The 22,500-nt window shown below is 49.7% G+C and overlaps 6 protein-coding genes across 6 annotated transcripts in view; 3 read left to right on the top strand and 3 right to left on the bottom strand.

The window, feature by feature from the left end:
• Positions 1-1,256: 1,256 nt before the first annotated feature.
• EAH_00031900 (guanylate binding protein, putative) lies at positions 1,257-8,022 on the bottom strand (the record flags this gene model as incomplete). Its single annotated transcript, XM_013396021.1, has 16 exons — positions 1,257-1,420; positions 1,629-1,775; positions 2,216-2,225; positions 2,397-2,516; positions 2,717-2,887; positions 3,176-3,324; positions 3,513-3,651; positions 4,203-4,341; positions 4,715-4,855; positions 5,068-5,312; positions 5,512-5,869; positions 6,061-6,182; positions 6,441-6,650; positions 6,804-7,213; positions 7,474-7,548; positions 7,755-8,022. 16 exons carry the CDS (start codon positions 8,020-8,022, stop codon positions 1,257-1,259), a joined length of 2,868 nt encoding a protein of 955 aa, XP_013251475.1.
• A 1,293-nt stretch (positions 8,023-9,315) lies between these two features.
• EAH_00031890 (hypothetical protein, conserved) lies at positions 9,316-12,317 on the bottom strand (the record flags this gene model as incomplete). The annotated part of the gene is made up of 8 exons (XM_013396020.1): positions 9,316-9,740; positions 10,010-10,082; positions 10,251-10,352; positions 10,706-10,796; positions 11,027-11,082; positions 11,242-11,868; positions 12,044-12,087; positions 12,311-12,317. The coding sequence occupies 8 exons, from the start codon at positions 12,315-12,317 to the stop codon at positions 9,316-9,318; spliced, it is 1,425 nt and encodes a 474-aa protein (XP_013251474.1).
• A 689-nt stretch (positions 12,318-13,006) lies between these two features.
• EAH_00031880 (hypothetical protein, conserved) lies at positions 13,007-15,967 on the top strand (the record flags this gene model as incomplete). The annotated part of the gene is made up of 5 exons (XM_013396019.1): positions 13,007-13,525; positions 13,738-13,806; positions 14,008-14,223; positions 14,813-14,873; positions 15,507-15,967. 5 exons carry the CDS (start codon positions 13,007-13,009, stop codon positions 15,965-15,967), a joined length of 1,326 nt encoding a protein of 441 aa, XP_013251473.1.
• A 625-nt stretch (positions 15,968-16,592) lies between these two features.
• Positions 16,593-18,415, bottom strand: EAH_00031870 (plasmodium falciparum CPW-WPC domain-containing protein, putative; the record flags this gene model as incomplete). Its single annotated transcript, XM_013396018.1, has 4 exons — positions 16,593-16,823; positions 17,302-17,340; positions 17,697-17,740; positions 18,172-18,415. 4 exons carry the CDS (start codon positions 18,413-18,415, stop codon positions 16,593-16,595), a joined length of 558 nt encoding a protein of 185 aa, XP_013251472.1.
• A 1,207-nt stretch (positions 18,416-19,622) lies between these two features.
• Positions 19,623-20,072, top strand: EAH_00031860 (hypothetical protein, conserved; the record flags this gene model as incomplete). Its single annotated transcript, XM_013396017.1, has 1 exon — positions 19,623-20,072. The coding sequence occupies one exon, from the start codon at positions 19,623-19,625 to the stop codon at positions 20,070-20,072; it is 450 nt and encodes a 149-aa protein (XP_013251471.1).
• Positions 20,073-21,911: 1,839 nt separating this feature from the next.
• EAH_00031850 (hypothetical protein, conserved) overlaps positions 21,912-22,500 on the top strand; it is a gene marked incomplete at both ends in the record, with an annotated part of 1,378 nt that continues 789 nt past the window's right edge. The window contains one exon of the mRNA XM_013396016.1: positions 21,912-22,208. Coding sequence (XP_013251470.1) covers positions 21,912-22,208 — 297 coding nt within the window. The remainder of the gene's footprint in view (positions 22,209-22,500) is intronic.

Raw genomic sequence — 22,500 nt, 5'->3', positions numbered from 1 at the left:
GTTCTTTAATATATATTTGTTTAATGCGAATGCTTTATTTATTATTATTTGTTAATTAATATTGTTGCTGCATTTCTTTTAGAGGAAATGGTGTTCTGTATGTCTCGAGTGCAGCGACTGTCTGCTGGCTTATTCGGGTGTACATACACCTCAGCAGCACCGCTGCCTTCTCTGGGGTTTCCTTTGAATATTTGTAGTGGAAATGCGTTGAAAAGAAATATAATTAATGAAATATTATGCAGCAAACCGTCGTTAGATATAATTGCACCTCTCCCAGCTGCACATACACCGCAGGTAATTGAATGCACACCGACAGCGCAGAAGCGAAAACAAGAATATTTTAAAATAATTAATAAAGAAGGAATAAGTAAAAAACAATGCGGCATGTTCTGGGGCATGTATATCAACAAAAGACAGAAAATAAGGAAGGCAAAACGCTGCATTTAATTTAAACTCAGGTGTACGTACACCTCAGATGTGCGCATACACCGCAACTCCCACTTCTAACAACTTTAAAACTTCTTTCTTCGGTTTTTTTTTAAGTGTAATCTGACTCCTTTAACCACATGTCCTCAGCGCCGCAGTGTATATACACACCTCAACTTTAATGCAGCTGTGCGGATGCACCCTAACTTTAAATCTGCAGTGTATGTACAGCCCAGCCATATGCGAACCTCCCAAAGAAAAAATATTACGCGAATTGCGAAGAAGCAGTCCGCTACTCAGCTTGCCAGCTAGCTGAGTACCTAACTAGCCGCTCAGCTAGCTAGCTTGGATGCCGCCTGGTTGCTGATGAAAACAGCACCACCCAGTGTATCCAAATAAGGACACCTTGCTTGCGGTGATGCGAAGATTTTGGGATGTGGGTAGCAGGCTAGCTAGCCAACTGGCTAGCTAGCTACCCAGCTAGCTAGCTAGCTAGCTAGCCAGTCAGTTGGCTAGCCAGCGACATAGCTAGCAAGCCACTTCGCAAGCTAGCGAGCTAGCTAGCTCGCTAGACCGTTGGCTAGCTAGCCAGCTAACTAGCTAGCTGACTAGCTAGCTAAATAGCTAGCCGACTAGCCAGTTGTCTAGCTAGCTAGGGTTCATCTTTGAAGGTAGAGTTTCTGGGGTAGTGAGAAGGGCGGTGTCTGCACTCTCCCCAGGAGTTATTGGGGGAGGAGAAGAGCGAATTAGGGTTTCGTTGCTGAGAGAAGTTAGGGTTTAGGCTAGGGTTTAAACTAGGGTTTAGGCTAGGGTTTAGGCTAGGGTTTAGACTAGGGTTTAAGTTTATTGCAGCTGAAGGAGGTGAAGGCTTCGCTGCTGTGTGATAATACTTCGAATAGCATAACAAAGAAACCCCCGAAATAAACACAACCACCACCGTAACAGACATCTCCAGCCCCAGCCTGGTGTACAGGCACCTCAGCAGCCCCAGTACCTGCGCAACAACCCCCTCAAACCCTAAACCCTAAACCCTAAACCCTAAACAAACCCTTCGACTCCCTATACCCCTAAACCGTAAACCCTAAACTCTTCACAACAACGAAAACGAGACCATTCGCTTATTTTCAGCGCACTCAAGCAGTGGTTCCCCCCTAAACCCTAAACCCTAAACCCTAACGAGACCCTAAACCCTAAACCCTCACCACATGCTCGAAGCCCCCCCGAATAAGAGCCACTGTTGTTTGAAGCCCGACAGCCAGAAGAAGACCGCAGAGGGAAAACAAAAGAAAGAATGAAGAGAAAGAAAGAGCGAGATAAACGCCAAGCAGCACCAACACCGCCCCCACCACCTGCGCACACTCAAACCCTAAACCCTAAACCCTAAACCCGAGACACAACCGCCAGCGAAACCCTAAACATCAAACCCTAAACCCTATTTCACTCATCAACCTGAAAACCCTAGACCCTAAAACCCTAAACCCTACCCACGTGAATATAAACCCCACACGCGAAACCCCGTCCACAACGGCCCAACCCTTAAACCCTAAACCCTCAACCCTAAACCCTCGTGGGGGGGGACGTACATTATAGAGTAATCCAAATAAATTGTTTCTGATTTGAGCTTCATATGCTGCTCTGAGCTCTGTCTGAGCCCAGTGAGAAGATACCCGGTGAACCAAAGAAACAGATAAATGTATATTTGTTTTAATTGCTGCTGCTTCAGACAGCAGCAAACTCTCTGCGCGGCGCCGAGCCATCGAAGCAAAACTCTGCCACATGTAATACGAACCCGCCTCCTCCTGCAACAAAACCCAAACCCTAAACCCTAAACCCTAAACCCTAAACCCTAATATTACCCCAGGGAGGAGTGAAAAAGCCGACTCCGCAGCGTCAACCCTTCGTCCGGCATATACTAACCGAAACCCTAAACCCTAAATTCGTAAACCCTAAACCCTAAACCCTAGACCCACAGCTAGGTCTATCTTGAGCTGATCTAAGGGTCTACTGCAATTGCTTTTTATTGCTTCCAGGTTTGACTCTTCAAGCGCCGCCCCCATCTCATACAGCCGCTGCTCCATTTTTGAAGACACCTGCGCGGCAAACCCTAAACCCTAATAAACCCTAATAAACCCTAATAAACCCTAATGAACCCTAATAAGCACTAGTAAACCCTAATAAGCACTAGTAAACCCTAAAACCCTTTCGCCGAGCCCACTACTTCGCCGGCAGGAACAGCTGCTGAGGGGGCGCACTGAACCCCAAACCCTAAACCCTAAACCCTAAACCCTACCTCTTTCCAGGGTTCTGAAGAAGAGCAGTAAACCCTCATGAGGTCTTCTCTCGCCTTCCCCTTTGCTTCTTCGATTTGAGCATCTAACAACTCTTCTTCTACAGGCAAACCCCCGTCTAAACCCGCCAACACTTCGTGACGAAATAAAACCTCCCACCGATCCGCCACCTCCTACGCACACAAACCCTAAACCCTAAACCCTAAACCCTAAACCCTAAACAAGAGGCAATAAGCGACAGAGTCTAGTAGTTCACTCCACATTAAAAATATCCAAGCGAACAAACTTATACATCAACCTCCTCAGCCCTTAACAACAAACCCTAAACCCTAAACCCTAAACCCCAAACCCTCCTGCTCTCCTCCATAAACCCCCCAAATGAGAACCCCAAACCGTCCTGCTCCCCCCCCAAGCCCTAAACCCTAAACCCTAAACCCTAAACCCTAAGCCGTCGACGTTACCTGAGTAGTTTCCTTGCATTTATTAACCCAAGTCTTTAGGGCCTGCGCCTCTAACTTGGCTAACGTTGCCGCCAGATCAGCAGAAACAGCAGAGTAAAGATCAGCGACATCACGCAGCCCCGCGATTTCTCCTTCAAATAGAGTCCAGGCTGAGGTGTACGTACACCCCAAATGCAACAACAAAGACAAACATATACCTCCAGCAGCAACAGAAACAGCAGCAGCAACAGCAACAGCAAGAGTAGCAGCAGCAGCAACAACAGCAGCGCCCGTAGCACCAGCAGCAACAGCAGGCAGCAGCAGCACCACGAGCAGCAGCAGCATCTGTAAGGCTCACCCCCCTGCTGCCAATCCAGCAGCAGCCCCCTGAACTCATGAAGAGGCCGCAGCAAATCAATTGGCTGCTGCTGCAGCTGCTGCCGCAGCGAAGCTGCTGCTCGCTCTGCTGCTCGCTGCATGCGGTCGGTGATGCTCCGCTGTACAACAACAAATAAAAACAAATAGACAAATAAATAAATAAATTAAGAAGAAATAAACAAATAAACAAAAGAAATTAAGAAGAAATAAACAAATAAATAAAAATAATAAATAAACAAACAAAGCAAAAGAATAAAAAGAGCCGATAAAGAATAACAGAACAAATAAAAAACAAACAAATGCATTAAAATAAAACAATAACTAAAAAAGAAATAAGCGATTAAAGACAGCCAACAAAGACAAACAAAACAGCAAATAAAAAAATAAAAAATGTTAATAAAAACAAATGAAGAGCAAACACACAAATACAGAAAAATAAATATATTATAAACAGAAGCAGACAGCAACAACAATAATAAACAGCAACAATAATAATAGCAAGCAATAATAACAATTATTATTATAATAAATAATAATTATTATTATTATAAACAACAATAAAAAAGAGTAGATAAGAAAATCACAAGGGAGAAGCAAAGCGGGCGGCTAGGAAGAGCTGCTGGAGGCTCTAGGGTTTGCGTGAGGGTTTAGGGTTTAGGGTTTGTCTAACGATATTGGCAGAGTGGAGGTCAAGGAAGAGGGCCTGTACAGCTTCAAAGTGCTGCTGCAGCTCGTGATTGCAAGCAGCAACAGCAGTATAGTCGCGCTCTTGCTGCTGCACTCGCTGCAGCAGCGCCGCTTTGCTGTCTCTGATAGCCACAGCAGCAAACACCCGCAGCAGCAAACCCTTATCTGCTGCTCATGCACAACACACCTGCTGCCGCTGCTGCTGCATCTGCTGCCACCAAAACTGCTGCTGAGGAAGCAGCAACAGCAGCAGCAACAGCTGCAGCAGCAGAAAACGCAGCCATCCGGCAGCAAGTGCACCACGCTGGCAGCAAGTGTAGCAGCCGCAGAAAAAGCATCAGCAGCAACAGCAGCAGTACCAGCAGCGACAGCAACAGCAGCAGCATCAGCAGCAACAGCAGCAGAATCAGCAGCGACAGCAACAGCAGAAGCATCAGCGACAGCAGCATCAGCAGCAGCAGCAGGAGCAACAGCAGCAGCAGAGTTTGTTGTTACTGTTGTTGATGGTTAGAGTACTCCGCCAGCTCCTTGGGGCCCATGGGCAGCCGCTTCATTTGCTGCTCTTTTGCTTCCGTCAATATACTCATCTGCGTCTCTGCTGCAGCCTTGCAGAAAGCAGCAACGAGCTTCGTAGCCCTGCACAGCAAACCCTAAACCCTAAACCCTAAACCCTAAACCCTAAGCGCTTGAGAGCAAACACTGTAGACCGAACAATATATCATACAACATACAAGGCAAACCCTAAACACCAATCCATGGGGTTTAGGGCTTAGGAAGCCCTAAACCCTAAACCCTAAACCCTAAACCCTAAACCCTAAACCCTAAGCCGTGGAAAAGAATGAACGCACTTGTGAACGGCTTTGTCTACAGCATCATCGATCTCCCTCAGAAGCTGTTCTTGTTGTTTGTTTGCTTCGGCGCGGTTTACATACACCTCAGCAGCAACTTGCTGCTGCCACAGAGACAAAGTTTTGCTGCGCAGCACTGCAGCAGCAGCACCAACTTCTTCAGGCAGCAGCGGCAGCGTCCGCCGCAGCAGATGGTTCAAATCGCGAGAGAACAGCAGCACCAAGTCGTTCTTAGCCATTGCACTCTGAGCAACCCACAAACCCTAAACCCTAAACCCTAAACCCTAAGCAACAAACAATACGAACTCCTCTCACCACTCGCACGACGCTGAATCGACTCATCTACAACCAAACCTTAAACCCTAAACCCTAATATCTTATTATGATAGTAGAGAAGAGAGGTGCTAAACCCTAAACCCTAAACCCTAAACCCTAATATCTTACTCTGACGGTAGAGAAGTGGTTCATGAAGACCTGCACGTCTCCAAACATATTTGCATTAGCAGCACCAACAAGGAAGCGGACGAGCTCGGCAAGATCTTTACCGGACATGAATCTTTGCTGCTGCTGCTGCTGCTGCAGCTGCTGCTGCTGCTGCTGCTGCAGCAGGGGCTCTCCTGCTGCAAGCTTCAGCTTAGGATGTGCTGCAGCAATAGACATCAGCTTGCGCTTAAACACAGAGAACTCCTTTGTATAGGCTTCGTCTTCATCCTTAGGAAGCAGCAAATCTAAGCGCTGCAGCAAATTGCCGTTGGATGTCGGTGCACGCAAAGCCGTGCAGTCTACCTGCCCGTACAGCGACCTGCAGACAAACCCTAAACCCTAAACCCTAAACCCTAAACCCTAAACCCTAAACCCTGAGCCCTCAAGGCTGAACCCAGTGCGCGGTCGGTGCACTGCCGAGTTGGCGTGATGAAATTGCACTGGGAGAGGGAAAGCACAGCCAAACCCTAAACCCTAAACCCTAAACCCTAAACCCTAAACCCTGTTTACCTGAGGGAGTGCTTGCTTTGCGTCTGCACTTCGTTTGCTTCAACAGCTTGAGGTGCCGTTAACCATCGATTTGTATCTAAGAGAGCCTCCAGCCACTGCTGCGCACTCAGCCCCTCAAGGTCCTGTACATACACCGCAAGCATCAAGAAGGCAGCTAGCTAGCTAGCTAGCTAGCTGACTTCGGGGGCATAGCCCAGGTCTGCGCAGCCAACGGTAGCTAGCTAGCTACAGAGCCAGCTACCTACATACTGTCAGCTAGCTAGCCACATACCCAGCTAGCTAGACGGCTAACTAGCTGGCTGCCTAGCTAGCTAGCTAGACGGCTAACTAGATAGCTAGCTAACTAGCTGTCTAGCTAGCTAGCTAGCTGAGGAGCGGACCTGAACGAAGTCCTGAACGACCCAAGAGAGACAGCAGGGACTCAAGAGGGAAAGCAGCGCAGATGAACTGTCAGCAACTTGCTGCTGCTCCTGCTGCTGCTGCTGCTCCTGCTGCTGCTGCTGCTCCGACATGTCTCGCACTGAGCTGGCGTGCGCTCTGAGGGAGAAGAGGTTTGCGTCCCGCGTCAGGTCCTCCAGCAGTTGCAGATCCTGAAGCCAAACCCTAAACCCTAAACCCTAAACCCTAAACCCTGAAGACGCAGCCGGAAGCCCTCGAACCGCGGCCCCTGTCCGTCTGCTGAAGTGTGTGCAGGCTGGTTGCTTATTCTTCGCCCCTTTAGGGTTTAGGGTTTAGGGTTATACCTGGGCGTCAATCATCTTCATAGTGGTGAAGACTAATTGAGAGGACAAGAAGAAAGCTATGCTGTACAGCAGCTGGTCGTAGCTGCGAGTTACGTTGGGGCCCCCGAACCCTTCGCTATCTAGCAGCAGCACACGAACTACAGCAGGTTCTGCTGCTGCTGCTGCTGCTGCTGCTGCTGTTTCCCCTGCTGCTGCTGTTTGTCCTGCTGCTGCTGCTGCTTCCCCTGATGCTGTTGGTGCTGCTGCTCCTCCACTTGGTGCTGCTGCTGCATTTGCTGCTGTTGTTGCTGCTGATGCTGCTGCTGCTGCTTCAGCAGCAGCAGCAGCAGCAGCAGATATAACGCGTCCTGTCTTTCTATCAACAAAGAGAGGTTTAGAGTGAATAGAGAGACCCAGCGACCCTGGTGCTACTGTATAACCAACAGCAAACCCTAAACCCTCATCTAAACCCTCTTCATCAGCAGACCCTCGCAGCAAACTGTTTAATAAAAAACTCTTTCCCGAGTGTATTGGTCCTACGGACACATACACACACACCCTAAACCCTAAACCCTAAACCCTAAACCCTCAAAAGACACGGAATTCTAAAACCTAAACCCTCACTAACCCGCACAATCTCTAACCCTCAAGCGTTAGCCCTAAACCCTAAACCCTAAACCCTAAACCCTACCTAGAGCTGCAATGACCGCTATAGGCGCGGGAATCTTCTCCAACTCCGCAAGCGCCTCTTCGTTTACACGAAACCCTAAAGACAAACCCATAACCCTAAACCCTAAACCCTAAACCCTACACCCTACACCCTAAACCCAAGCCCTGAATCTACACACTGCACCTTAAAGAAGAAACACCAATGCAGCGAACGTGCGGAGGCCAATTCGCTTCATCTTCAGTCTTAAAGGCCACACCAAACCCTAAACCCTAAACCCTAAACCCTAAACCCTAAAAGGTTACCCGTGTGGAGTTCATTAGGCATAACGATTTGCAGAGGTCTTCCTCCTGTTTTCTTGCTGCTGGATCCTGCATGCGTTTCCTTCTGCTGTGGCTTTTGCTGCTGCTTCTGCTGCTGCTGCTGCTTCTGCTGCTGCTTTTGCTGCTGCTTCTTCTGCTGCTTCTGTTGTTGCTGCTGCTGCTGCGGCTCCGCCTCAGCTGCTGCAGCAGCTGCGCCCAGCAGCAGCAGCAGACCGACGAGCAGCCGAAGCCGCGTGCGAGGGAAGGACATCGCGTGAGAACGAACCCCCACCCCCAAACCCTAAACCCTAAACCCTAAACCCTAAACCCTAAACCCTAGAGGGTATAAGGCAGGGGAATGAAGCGCGTGTCTGCGTGTGTATTGGTGGTGGTAAGCCCTCAGTCAATCCTGCAGAGCTTCATCTAAATAATCATTTAAAGCCTGATGCCTCCTCAAGACTGCTGCCCCTAGTTTAGCAAAGTCGGGGTGTACGTACAGGTGGGCAGCGAGGCGCTGTGCAACAGGCCGAAGATAACTCATGAGGTATTGTCTTTCTCTGATATATTCGCCTAATCTCTCTCCAATATCAAAGGGAATTACTTGTACAATCCAAACAAATGCATATAAACGAGAAAAAACTGAACAAACAAACCCTGCAGCACCCAGGGCTTCCATCCTTAAGTAAGGCGGCCCCCTTAATCTGCAGTCTGTATTGAGTTAATTAATTGTTTTTTCTCTTTAATTTTCATAATTATATATTTCATTCAACTTATTTCAAAGTTTTATACTCAAAGAACCCAAAAATTTACTCCGCAACCCAAGAACAGCTCATGCAGCTCTCTGCTGCTGCTGTTGCTGCTGCTGCTGCTGCTGCTGTTGTTGCTGCTGCTGCTGCTGCTGTTTTTTTGCTACTAAACCCTCCTCTTCTTTCTCAGGGTTTCGTGTTTAAAAAGAAAAATAATAAAAAGAAAACAACAAAACAATACACCCCATCAGACAACACACAGCCTCTGCTGTTCTAGCTGGGGGTTCAACTGCTTAAGACTTAACACAAACCCTAAACCCTAAACCCTAAACCCTAAACCCTAAAATATGATTAAATGCCCCAGGGTGTCCTGGGAAGCGTTGCTGCAGCTCTCCAGCAGCAATAACGAGTATTATTAATAAGATTTGCTGCAGCTTGTGTTGCTTTCGTCTGTCTTTTTAATTGCTGCTGCTGCTTGCTAGTTCTCTATTAATAATTTGAGGTGTACATACACCGCAGATATATTCTTGCTAAACCCTAAACCCTAAACCATAATGAACGAACGGCCAAAGACAAGTCGGCAAAAAGACAATACAACCGTCATTGCAGCAAACACTCATGCTGTGAGCTGCTGCTGCTGCTGTCTTGCCTGCTGCTGCTGCTGTTGTTGTAGTACAAGCAGCAGCAACGGCCAGTGAAGCAGCAGCTGCTTCTCCGTTTCGTGGTTTTGCGTGCTTCTGCTGCTGCCCTTTCAGCTGCTGCTGCTGCGCTTACTAGGGCTGCTGCTGCACTTGCTGCTGTTGCTGCTGCTGCTGCGCTTACTGCTGCTGTCGCTGCAGCAACTTGAGCTTCCACTTAGGCAAATTGGAGGAGGCTGCCGCTGCAGCTTGCGGCGGCTGCTGCTGCGCCTCCGACAGCATTGCTTCTGCTGACAGCAGCATCACCTGCAGCCCGCCTCCCGCCCCAACTGCTGTTGGTGCTGCTGCTGCTGCTGCTGCTGCTGCTGCTGCTGCTGCTCGGGGGTTCTTCCCTTCTCGCTGTGTGGAGTCCTTGGGGCTTTGTTGGTTTTGCTGCTGTTCGTTGCTGCTGCTCTTGTTGCTGCTGTGGCCCCGTTGCTGCTTGCTGCTCGTCTTTCGGCTATTGCTGCTGCTTCTGCTTCTGCTTCTGCTGCTGCTGCGCCGTCTGCTGCTGCTGCGGCTGCTGAGCCGCAACCTGGGAGGAGACAGCTGCCGCTCCTCCAGCACTGCAGCAGCAACAAGGAAATTCAAGACGCAACTGCAGCAGCATTAGCAGCAACAGCACTACACCAGCAGCAGCAACAGCACTGCAGCAACAGCAGCAGCAGCAACAGCACTGCACCAGCAGCAGCAACAGCCCTGCAGCAACAGCAATGCAGCAGCAGCAAGGCAGTACCAAACGATCCAGTCGCAGCACCAAGCGCAACAGCAACATCTAAAGCAAGCAACAATAACAGCAACAGTAGCAGCAGCAGCAGCAGCAGCAGCAGCAGACCTGTCTTGTGCTCCACAGGGCCGCTCCCAAATATTGCGTCCAGATGACTCGCCTCCTCCCCCGCAGCTACAGCCTGCGCAGCAGCAGCAGCAGCAACAGCAGCAAATGGAACAGCAGCAGCAGCAACAGCAGCAACAACAGAGGCAGCAACAGAGCAGCAGCGGAAACAGCAGCAGCAGCAGCAACAACAGCAGCAGCAACAGCAGCAGCAGCAACAAGAGCAACAGCAGCAGCAGCAGACCGTCTTTTTAGCGTGGCGGTGTCTGTCAATAAAATCTGCGAGTGAAAATTCGCTGTCGTCTTCAACTGAGGCAATTGCTGCTGCTCGCAGGCTGCCCTCTGCCTATACACCGCAGCCACACACGCCATTGCTGCTGCTGCTGCTGCTGCTGCTGCTGCTGATGCTGATGATGGTTCGGCTGCTGCTACAGACCGCGGCAGCAGAGCAACAGCAGCAACAGCAGCAACAGCAGTAACGCAAACAAACGAAGCTGCAGCAACAAATGCAGCAGCAGCAACAACAGATGCAGCAGCAACAACAGATGCAGCAGCAAGAGCAACAGACAGCAACAAGAATAGCAACGAGAACGGCAACAGCAGCAGCAACAAATGCAGCAGCAGCAGCAACAGAGTGCAGCAGCAACGACAACGAATGCAACAGCAGTAGCAGCAGCAGCAGCAGTAGCAGCAACAGACAGCAGCAGCAAAGTCGTCTCTCCAGGTGGCTTTGGCTTTGCCCGCCCTCTCCGCTTCTTCATCGATGACTGTCTTCAACTTCTGTAGACGCCTAAACGCAAACCCTAAACCCTAAACCCTAAACCCTAAATCCTAAACGCCGAAACCCTAAACGCCGAAACCGAAACCCTAAACCCTTTACTTCAAAGCCTAAACCCTAAACCCTAAGGGCAAACACAGAAACCCTAACGGCCAAGCAATTAACCATAGCCCCCAAACCTTGAAACGTGAACCCTAAACCCTAAACCCTAAACCCTAAACCCTCAGCTATGGTGGTCTGACCCCTCCTCAGCCGTCAGCGGTCGCCTCGAATTTCCACCACTCTTCTCCTTTTGCTCCTGCAGCGCAAACCCTAAACCCTAAACCCTAAACCCTAAACCCTAAAACCAAGGGTTTATGTCTTAAAGCCCAAAGCCTGTGCTCGACTAAACCCTACACCCTAAGCCTACGCCCTAAACCCTAAACCCTAAACCCTACACGCTAAACCCTAGCCTCACTTGCAGGTGCCGGGAAACTTTTGCCTTCAAAGCAGCAGCAGCATCACTGGCGTCCATTACGCTGCTGCTGCTTTTGCTGCTGCTGCTGCTGGTGAATCTTCTTGGGCTCCTGCTCCTGCTACGCGCGCGATTCCTGCTGCTGCTGCTGCCGCTGCTGCTTTTCTTTTCTCTGTTGCTGCTGCTGCTGCTGCTGCTACTGCTGCTGCTGCTTCTGTGTTTTTCTCTGCTGCTACTGCGGCTACGGGCTCTGCTGCGCTGATAGGGTCGGCTCGTGCTACTGCTGCTACTGCTGCTGCTGCCGCTGCTGCCGCTGCTGCTGATGTACCTACTGCTTTTGCTACTGCGGCGTCTGCTGCTGCTGCGGCGTCTGCTGCTGCTGCGGCTCCTGCTGCTGCTCCTGCTGCTGCTGCTGCTGCTGCGCCGGCGGTAGCGGCGTCCGCTGCTGCTGCTGCTGCTATGCAGTTTCTGACCGCCTACGCAAGCGCTCTGGACGCTCTTAACAAACATAGACGACAGCGCATCTTTGCTGCTGCTGCTGCTGCTGCTGCTGCTGCTGCTGCTAATGCTGCTGCTACCGCAAAAGCCCAGGCCCGTCTTCCCACGGCTCTGTTTCTCCGCCAGGTTCCGCTGTGCACATAAACCCCAAACCCTAAACCCTAAACCCTAAACCCTAAACCCCAGCCTTAATTCGTGAATCCTAAGCCCTAGGTGCATCGCCGTGGACTTCGAACGTTGAAGCGCTAAAGACAAGCCCTAAACCCTCAACACTAAACCCTAAACCCTAAACCCTAAGGAGGCTCACGTAACATCTTTCCTGTTCGTCCTCCCCCCAACCCCGCCGCGAGTCTGTTGCGCAGCACAGCAAGATAGGGGCAGCAGCAAACTGCAGCAGCAGCAGCAGCAGCTGCAGCAGCAGCAACTGCAGGAGCAGCAGCAACAGCAGCTGCAGCAGCAGCAACTGAAACAGCAGCAACACCAACTGGAACAGCAGCACCAGAAACCGTGGTTGCAACCGCTAGCCTTGGGGACTAGGGTTTAGGGTTTAGGGTTTAGGGTTTAGGGTTCTCACTCGGCATCCCCCGTAGGGGCCCTTGGAGCCGGGCACAGTGGAAGGCAGCTGGCTGTACACCTGAATTAAAATTTCCTGTTTCTGCTGCTGCTGTTGCTGCTGCTGCTGCAGTCTCTTATCCTGCTGCTGCTGCTGCTGCTGCTCCTGCCACTACTACTACTGCTGCTGCTGCTGCTGCTGCTGCTCGCGAAGTTACAGCTGGCGGCAGCAAACTGAGCAGACGAACCCAGAAGGGCGAAGAGTTCAGGGTTTAGGGTTTAGGGTTTAGGGTTTATAGTTTAGGGGTGCGGCAGTCGGAGGCTAGGAACACCACAAGATCCGTCCACGGGGGCCCCCAACCCTAAACCCTAAACCCTAAACCCTAAACCCTAATAAGCCGTACGCTCTAGACCCCAGACAACCAACCCTAAATCCTAATTATATTTTTAGTTTGTTTGTAATATGCAGAGTTTCAAAAAAAGATATTTACTTCCGTTACTCCCCGCTAATAAACCCTAAACCCTAAACCCTAAACCCTCGGCACGAGGCAGCACGTACAGGGGCCCCTTGCCCACAAGGGTCTACACTTAACTATTTAGGGTTTAGGGTTTAGGATTTAGGTTTAATGAGTAGGAGTTAGGGTTCAGGTTTAAATATATGGGGTTTAGGGTTTAGGGTTTAGGGTTTAGGGTTTAGGGTTTAGGGTCGAAGCGGGGAATGCAGCAATGGCGACAGGAACGGAGTGCCCCTTACGGCAGCCCGCAACCCCAGCAGCAGCAGCAATATATGCAGCAGCAGCAGCAGCGGCTGCTGCCGCAGCAGCAACACTTGTGGGGGCAGCAGCAGCAGCAGCGGGGTAGACAGCAGCAACCACAGCAGCAGCAAAGGTGGCACCAGCAGCAGCAGCAGCAGCAGCACCAGCACCAGCAACAGCAACACCAGAGAACGAGGGAAGATCTTCGTGTATTTCCGCTTAGCCCCAGCCAATCCAGCAGCAGCAACAGCAACAGCAACAGCAGCAGCAGCAGCAGCAGCGGTAGCAGCTGCAGGAAACATCATTTCCAGCGGCATCCGGGGCGGCAACTTACCCAGCAGCAGCAGCAGCAGCGGCAGCAGCAGTTGCTGCTAACAAAAGGAGGGGAAGGCTATGCTCGATTTGCTGCTGCTGTGCCGCAGCAGCAGCGCAGCAGCGCCCTTGCAGACTCCTGGCATCCCCAAACCCCCGACGCCTCCAAGGTGAGGGTTTAGGGTTTAGGGTTTAGGGTTTAGGGTTTGGGAATCCGGGTTTTGGGGGGTTAGAGTGGGGGTCTAGGGTTTTGTGTGGAGGATTTAGGGTATAGGCCTCCATATCGTTCAGGGTTTAGGGTTTTGGGTTCATGGTTTAGGGTTTAGGGTTTGGGGTTCAGGGTTTAGGGTTTAGGGTTTAGGGTTTGGCTTGTGTGGCGCAGCCTCTCAGCGTGGCGCAGTGGCGGGAAGTGTTGGGCAAATGGCGGCGGCAGATTCACAAGTGGACGAACGTACACCGCAAACCCTAAACCCTAAGCCCTAATCCTTAAACCCTAAACCCTAATATCTAAACCCTAATCCCTAAACCCTTTCCATCGCAGTTTGCATCCTTGGCTGTACCTACAGATAGTTCTGGGTAATTTTCACTCTTGACCCTTCCTGTTGCTGCCTAGGGTTTAGGGTTTAGGGTTTAGGGTTTGGGGTTTGTGCAGCTGCCTGCTGAGGTGTACACGGAGCTTTCGGCTTTGTCTGTCGCGGAGCAAATTAATTTGCTGCAGTCTCTGCCCCCCAGCAAGCTCGACGTCCGCCAGCTGTCTCCTGCAGCAGCAGAAACAGCAGCAGCAGCAGCAGCATCTGGGGGGGACACAACTGCAGCAGCAGCAGCAGCAACGACACCGCCTTCAGGAGCATCCCAACAGGCGCCACAGGTAGGGGTTTGTGTCCTAGGGTTTAGGGTTTAGGGTTTAGGGTTGAAGATTCAGAGTCTTCAGCGTTCCCGTTTGCTGTTGCTTCACTCCGCTGGGTGTTTTGTGCGTGCAGCAGCAGCAGCAGCAGCAACAGCAGCAGCAGCAGCAGCAGGGTGCAGATGTGCTGCTGGCTGCATTGCTGGGGGGTAGTCGCTGGACTTCGGCTGCCAACGGCCCCACCGCCTTCGTCCCCAAGTGGTTCCGTACAACCCTGCATGCACCAGGGTCTGCTGCAGCTGCTGCTGCTACTGTTGCTGTTGCTGCTGCTGCTGCTGCTGTGGAGGCTGTTGCTGCTGCGGTTGCTGCTGCTGTGGATATGCTGTTGCTGCTGCGGTTGCTGCTGCATCTGTTGTTGTGAAGATAGAAATAATGAAGGCGGTCCTGCTGCTGCTTCTGCTGCTGAAAGACGACATTAAATTGGTTGCTGCTGATGCTGCTGCTGCTGCTGCTGCTTCATGGAGAGCTGAAGTTGGCGTTGCTGCTGCAGCGGCATCAGGTTGCACTTTGCTGCTGTTGCTGCTGTTGCTGCTGCAGTTTGCTTTGCTTGCAGGAGGAGAAATTCAAGAAAGCGGCAGAGGCGGCGGCGATGAAGATGAAGACAATTAATAAGGGTTTGTCTGTCTTTGTCTTTGTCTTTGTCTTTGTCTTCTGTCTTTTTGTTTGTTTTTTTGTTTGTCTTTATTATTGCGTTGGTTTTATCATTGGCTTTGTTTGTCTTTGTCTTCGTTAGCCTTTTTTACTCTTTGTTTGTCTTTGTCTCTCTGTTTCTTTGTTTGTCTTTATGCTTGTCTTTGTTTGTCTTTATGCTTGTCTTTATTTGTCTTTGTTTGTCTTTGTTTGTCTTTGTCTTTTTCTTTTATCGTTTTCTTTTGTCTTTGTCTTTGTCTTTGTCTTTGTCTTTTGTCTTTGTCTTTGTCTTTGCTTGTCTTTGTGTTTATATTTGTCTTCATTTGTCTCTGTCTCTGCATTTATTTTTGTGTTCATCTTTGTCTTTATTGCTGTCTTAACTTTTATTTTTGTCTCCTCCCCTTAATTTTTGTTTTTGTCTTCGTTTATCTTTGTCTCTTGTCTTTGTTTGTGTTTGTCTTTATAGTTGTCTTTATATTTTATGTCTTTGTTTGTCTTTATTTAATTATATCTCCACCTCTCTTTTGTTTGTTTGTTTGTCTTTGTTCTGTACTGGTGTTGGTACATACGTTTAGGGTTTAGGGTTTAGGGTTTAGGGTTTAGGGTTTGTGTCGCAGATGGGCTTGAAGGGTTTGGCCCTCCATCTGCTGCATTTGTTCGGGCTCAGCAGCGGATTGCCGCAGTCTACGGCCCTGCTGCTGCTGCGCTTTCCTGCCTCAAGCCGCAGCAGGAGGAGGAGCAGCAGAAGCAGCAGCAGCAGCAGCAGCAACGTCAGCAGCAGCAACGGCAGCAGCAACTGTTGCAGCGCATCGGCAAGCTGCGGCTGCAGCAGCTGCCCCTAGATTTGAAATTTCGTGTGGAGAACCTGCAGCCTCCCCTTTGGGGTGTTATCCCCAGCAGCAGCAGCAGCAACAGCAGCAGCAGCAGCAGCAAATGCTGCAGCAGCGAAACGTTGCAGCTGCTGCAGCAAAATGCTGCGTTGCTGTTAGCAGCTGGGGGAAGCCTGAACAGCGATGAGCTGCAGGCTGTTTATTTATCTCCTCCACGGACTTCTAGCAAACGACAAAAACGTTTTTAGCCCTACTTTTTGCTTTCTAGGGTTTAGGGTTTAGTGTTTAGGGTTTAGGGCCATATCCCATGTAAACTCGACACAGGGTCAGGACTTAGGTTTAGGTTGGCGTTCTCGTTGCTGCTGCTGCTCATGTTGTTTGTTGCTGCTGACGTTGTGAAGATCTGCTGCTTCTGCTGCTGCTGCTCTTGTTATCAAGGCAACACGACGTCCCCTGTAGCAGCGTCGACGGGGCCTGCAAAGGGGGGAAGGCCTCGCGGTGTGCTGGGGGGTCTTGTAGCGGCTGCCCAGCGGACCTGAGGGTTTGGGGCTCAGTATTGAGGGTTTAGGGTTTAGGGTTTAGGGTTTAGGGTTTACCATATCTTCCGTGAGGGCTTCGCCGTTAGCACAGGGCCAGAAGACTGAAGGGAGGCGTCAGGACGGACGCTACAGTAAACAGAACAACAGCTTCAGCGGCAGCAGTGACAGCAGCAGCAGCAACAGCAGCAGCAACGATAAGGCTAACCGTTGCACTTTTGGCTCGCTCGTATTTTGCCTTCTTCATTCAGGGCCCCGAAGTTTTCTTGGAGGCGGCAAGGCCCCGAATAGGTTTGCTGCAATGACGGTTTAGGGTTTAGGGTTTAGGGTTTAGGGTTTAGGATTTGCTGCTCACTGGAGCGCTGCATGCACTGCCTTGCTGCTGCCACCCCAGCGGACAGTTTGCTGCGAAGTCGCGCTGGCAGTTTGGGGGGGCGCAGGCGAAAGACACCCCACAAGCCACTTCAGCTTCTCTCATTTGCTGCTGCTGCTGCTGCTGCTGCTGCTGCTGCTCCAGGGGGAAGTCTAGGGGCGGCATGCCGTCAGCGCAGGGCCCGGAGTAGTTTGCCTGGAGGGTAGGGCGAAGCAGAATAAAAACAAAAGAAGCAACAAAAACAAACAAATTAAAAATAAACATAAAAAGAAGAAGCAAAAACAAGCAAAGACAAATACAAGACAAAGGCAAACAACAAAATAAAAAAATGTAACGGAGACGCAGGAATATAAAACCAACGTCCACGCCCTCAACCACTAGGGTTTAGGGTTTAGGGTTTAGGGTTTACTGGTGGTTTGCAGGATCCTTGATTGAAGGTCCAGTTGAGGGGACAGCGCGAAGACGGCCCAGACGGGCAGACAGGAAGACAAGGAAACAGCAGCAAACATCTTCTCTCCAGCAGCATCTTCATTTCAGGGTTTGCTGCTGCTGCTTCTTGCCTGCTGCACGGGCCCCTGTACCCCTCAGGGGCCTCGCAAACCTCTCCTGAGACGTCACCGCATAGGGTTTAGAGTTTAGGGTTTAGGGTTTAGGGTTTAAGGTCGTGAAATACCAGCGAGGTTCCAGCCTTCAGGGCAGGGAGCCGAATAGTCTCGAGCGCAGGGCGCCTCACAAGGCCCTTAAAGCAGAAATTAGGGTTTAGGGTTTAGGGTTTAGGGTGTAGGGGAAGCTACGTACAGGACGCTGTGCAGGCGCTGGACCATCTCATCTTCTCGGAGCTGCACTTGGAGGTTTAGGGTTTAGGGTTTAGGGTTTAGGGTTTTGAAACTTACGGCGACATGACCCCAAAATTCGTCCTGCGCTCGCATCGACCTGAGGATTGACGGCTTCAGTACTCAGGGTTTAGGGTTGAGAGTTTAGGGTTTAGGGTTTAGGGTTTAGGGTTTAGGGTTTAGCGCCCAGCGCCTCAAAAGCAGGAGGGAAAGGGAGCCGTTGAGCCCAGCTCACCAAACCCTTAACCCTAAACCCTGCAACGAATGTCAAGCACCTAACTGTATACCCTAAACCCTAAACCCTAAACCCTAAACCAGTGGCTCACCGGAGTAAGAAAAAGGTGCTTCGCATATGCCGTTTTCTTGTCTGACAGGAAGGGAGGTTAGGCACTAAACCCTAAACCCTAAACCCTAAACCCTAAACCCCGAAGCATTACTCTCTCCAGTTCTCAGGACAAAGGAGGCTGAAGTCCCTCTTGCACTTCTTCATGCTGCACAAGGACGACCCCGACGAAAATTAGGGTTTGGGGTTTAGGGTTTAGGGTTTAGGGTTTAGGAATACCAGGGCCAAGAAATGAGACACTGATCCTCCAGCTGCTCCTTCTCCGATTGGCTGACACCGAAGTTCATCTGCCTTTGACAACTTCCTGCGGCGTCGATACGCATAAGCCGTAAACCCTAAACCCTAAACCCTAAACCCTCGTCCTCACCGATGTATGCTTCAGGGGCAGTGCAGGAGGAGCCGTCGCTGGAAGGGTTCCAGGCGAAGGGGCAAAGCACAGAAAAGTCGTGGGGACAGAACTTCTGTTCAACGAGCAATTCAACCACTTGCTGCTGCTGCTGCTGCTGCTGCTGCTCGTCTAGGGGCTGCATTTGCTGCAGTAGCTCTCGCTGCAGTACGGAGAGGTCGTAACCCCTTAAGGGCACCTCCTGCACCCTCTTTTTCTCTTTCATAGCATCGCTAGCTTCGCGTAGATTCTCCAACTGAAATCAACAGCCATTAGGATTGAGCCATCACCACAATTCTTTTGCGGTTTAGGGTTTAGGGTTTAGGGTTTAGGGTTTGGGGGTACCTCGCCCTTGCATTCTGAGGTTAGCTCGGCTATGCGCTTTTCCTTTTCCTTCATTTCCTGCTCCTCTTCTGAACAAGGGTTTAGGGTTTAGGTTTTAGGGTTTAGTGCTTAGTGGATGCAGTTGAGAAGGCAAAGGACCGTCTTTCATCTTCATACACGCCTCCAGCATGTTCGGCTTCATCAGAGGCCTTTGAATAAAGGGGATCTGAAAGGATTATGGTTTAGGGCGTATGGTTTAGGGATTAGGGTTTAGTATTTGAATTCTGTGCACCTTCTCCGCCTCCGGGTCGATCTCCCGTCTGCATTGCGACTCTTTCTCCTCCTTTGTTAGTTTTCTGATTGTCTTTTGCTCGACTTGGAGTTTTCTTTTTAACTCGTTGCAATCATTTTGTCTTTTTTCGTCGAAATTGAAAATTTCGTTTATATCCGATGCAGGACGCGACGGAGTGGTGGGGGTAAGGGGCGCTGCCGACTGAAACCGGAACGCTGAGCACAAGCATAAAGAGTTTGAGAAGAAGAAGAGGGAGATTTTCATTGATTTCCTGCAAATAAATAACTGAGTATTAAACATTTCATGAACAAATTGTTTTCAGGAGGGAAGATTCCGTTGTTTCCTCCTTCTGGGCTGCCCTTTGCCCATTGGTGTTTTTGCTGAGGTGTATCGACTTTGCAGATGTTGCCGAGTTGCGGGTTTCCAGGGGAAATCTCTGAAAAACAAAAAGAAACTTCAACAAATCAGACTTAATTGGCATTTGTAATATTAAATTTAAGTAAATGTATCTTAATCCAGCAAGAATAGAGGATGAGAAGTGCATATTCCGCTGTTTCTCCTCTGCGCCGGTTTCAAATCAAAACGCGAAATGGCCGATCGGCCGCATTGACAGCCCCAGGCGGTTGAGCTGCCGACCAGAGAAACTTTTTGCATTTGTATTGCAATTAGTGTTATTGTTTTGTAAAGTTCATCGATTTGCATCCAATTTTTTTGCCTATTTCCCACGTTTTCGCTGCAGAACCCAACGCTAGACGCTGGAGGCGCGCATGTCAGTGCATAAATGCTCTAGGAAAGGGAAGCAGGCAGCAGAGCACTGATGGCTCGTATTGGGAGCCGCCTCGTTTATCCCGCCTTTTGCAATCCTTTTCTGAACCTGTCTAACCGCCGCAAACGATACGCGCACCAGTGTAAGGGGCCCCACTACCAACTGCAGCAGCAAGGGCAGCGATACGGCAGCATCTTCTTCACAGCTGCGGTGCCTCCTCCGCTTTCCTTTCTACCCTTTGCAGCACGCCGATGGATCACAGCACAAAACGGTGGGGCGAAGCAGCAAATGCAGCGCACCCATGAGCTGGCGCTGCAGCAACAGAGGCACAATCTGCGCGTGGAAAGGCGTCTAGAGCAGCAGCAGCAGAAACAGCAACAACCGCAGCAGCAGCCGCAGCAGCACAACTACCAGCTGCTTGTCTATAACCCCACTTCGGCCGCTTTTAGGCACATGACCCCCACCTACTGTACGCCGATGAAGCAGCTGTTAGTGTGCTGAGTTTGCTGCTTCGTTACTATTTGCAATTTTAAAGGCTCTCCACTTGCTGGCTGATGCAGACATTCCAGAAATACAGACAAGACGAAAGCAATCAGCAGCAGCAGCAGCAGCAGCAGCGATGGATCCAGGCAGCAGACAGGGAAAGCACTTCACCGATGGATGCGGGCGGTGTTCATACACCCCAAAGTTTGGCCATGAGGTGGCTCGCTGATGTGGGGAGCAGCCGATTGTCTTCAGCCACTAAATAAATGCTGCAACAGAACTTCCAGATGCCTATATATATATAGATGAAAGCATCTGTATATATATATATATATACATATATACTTATTTTTTCATGTATACTGTGTTTAAAATTCACCTCTGAATATGTATGTTCATATTTTGGCTATTGTATACGCGTAAATAAAGTGTATTTATGTAATATATATATATATATATATTTATGTATGTATGCATGTATGTATGTATGTATGTATGTATGTATGTATGTATGTATGTATGTATGTATGCGTGTATGTATGTATATTTTGAATGAATATATGCATGTAGTGTATTCATGTATATAAATATATATATACATATATATATAGTGCGCTAATACTTAGATAATTGAGCGTAACTTCAGAATACACCTAATTATGAATATATACGCGTACATGAACACGCGTACGTTCATTCATACATTTTTTAAATAAGAAGCCCCTCTGCATTTGTTTATTTGTTTGTTTGTTTATTGGCATTTGTTTGAAGTAGAGGCTGATGCATTTACTGAGACACAGCATATCACTTATCAACAGACTCAGGCAGATGTTGACTTCAAAAGAAACAAAAAAGGGGTAATAAAATGCATGCATGCATGCATGCATGCATGCATCAGAACTGCTCTCTGCTGCTGTTCTGAAGGGGTTAGAAATAGGAGAATCGCATTGCTATGAGGGGGAAACCAGGAAAAGGGATTTTAATGGGTTATTTTGGAGTGTATGTCCAGCTCTAATTGATGCGGTGGTCCACTGGTCCGCCCGTGTACGATTATATATTTTTAATTCATCACAGAACAGCAGTTTTTAACAGTTAGTAGGGGATTATTATAAAATAGAGTTAAAGTGCAATAATAATAGTAATAATAATAATATTGTCCCCAACCGGAGCCCCTCCGCCCAGCCTACGTATGCAGAATAATCAGATGTGCATACACCGCAGAGGGGTCGGTGTGTGCCGGAATTTTCCCTTTAAAACCCCATATAAGCTTCATTATAGATTAAACTTGTATTTAATACTTCGTTTTCTGTTTTATTTTAATGAAAAGTCTGCAAAATAGTGCAGCACAACCCACCGGCCTTGCACACACTAGAAGGCAGCAGCACCCGCGGCTCGCTGCTTCTCTTCCTGTTAATTCCGAGTGAATTTGCTGGTTTTTAGTTGGGAAGATTGGTTTTAATTTCTATTTTTATTTTAAAAATAATATAATTTGGAGAAATAAAGGGAAAAGTGCGAGAAAATGATGTGCAGGGCCCCAGCCTGCATTAAGCAGAGCCCGTGCGGCGGCAGCGCCTCGCATGGTTTCTCCCTGCTGCTTAGGGCTGTCTTCTTTTTGTGTTTTGTTCATTTAATTCATTCAATTTACTTCATTAATTAATTTCCCAAGGTAAAAACAACACAAAGAAGGTAATTTGTGTTTATTTTCTCCCTCCTCCCCCCCCCCGCAAGCCGCCGCTAGTCGCTGCAATCGGCGCTGCGGTGGCTGAGGCCGTGGGATCTCGCCTTCTCATTACAACAGCGTCAGCAACAGGAGCAGGAGAAACAACAACAGCAGCAAATACACGTGAAGCTCTAAGCATGAGTTGCTTGCCCTGGCTGAAGCGGGCGTCGCGGAAGCCCTCGAAGCAACGACAGCCGCCAGCAGATATAGAACAGATAGAGAAAGAAGAAGAAGAAGGTGAAGAAGGAGTGCCGGTATTTTACCCTCTGTATGACCCCAGGCGTGTGGATCCAGATCGCCCAGAGCCTCCGCTGTTAGATCAACGTGAACGCCAACGCCAAGCAGCAGCAGCAGCTGCTGCAGAAGGAGCAGCACTTGCACAAAGCTTCAGCAAGCAACTTACAGACATTCCTACTGAACTCCGCGACAAAGAAGTATTGTCTGTCCCTCACAGCGAAGACGGCGAGAGCTCCGCTCTTGAGGAAGAGGAAGCAGCAGCAGCAGCAGCAGAAGCAGCAGAAGCAGAAGAAGAACGCCCTCTACAACCTCTACAAGGAGACTGCAGCCCTATCTCTTTGGAGTCTCTCGATCTTACACCTGAACCGCCGTCTAAGCAATCTACTAAACCCTTAACACCCCCCCGTAGCCCGCCGCAGCAGCCGCAGCAGCCGCCGCAGAAGCCGCAGCCGCAGCAGCAACAGCCGCAACCGCAGCCGCAGCAGCCCC

The sequence above is a fragment of the Eimeria acervulina genome, genomic scaffold (assembly GCF_000499425.1).
Source record: "Eimeria acervulina Houghton genomic scaffold, Eah_scaff304, whole genome shotgun sequence".
Lineage (NCBI taxonomy): Eukaryota > Apicomplexa > Conoidasida > Eucoccidiorida > Eimeriidae > Eimeria > Eimeria acervulina.
This window is presented reverse-complemented; position numbering and strand designations above follow the sequence as displayed.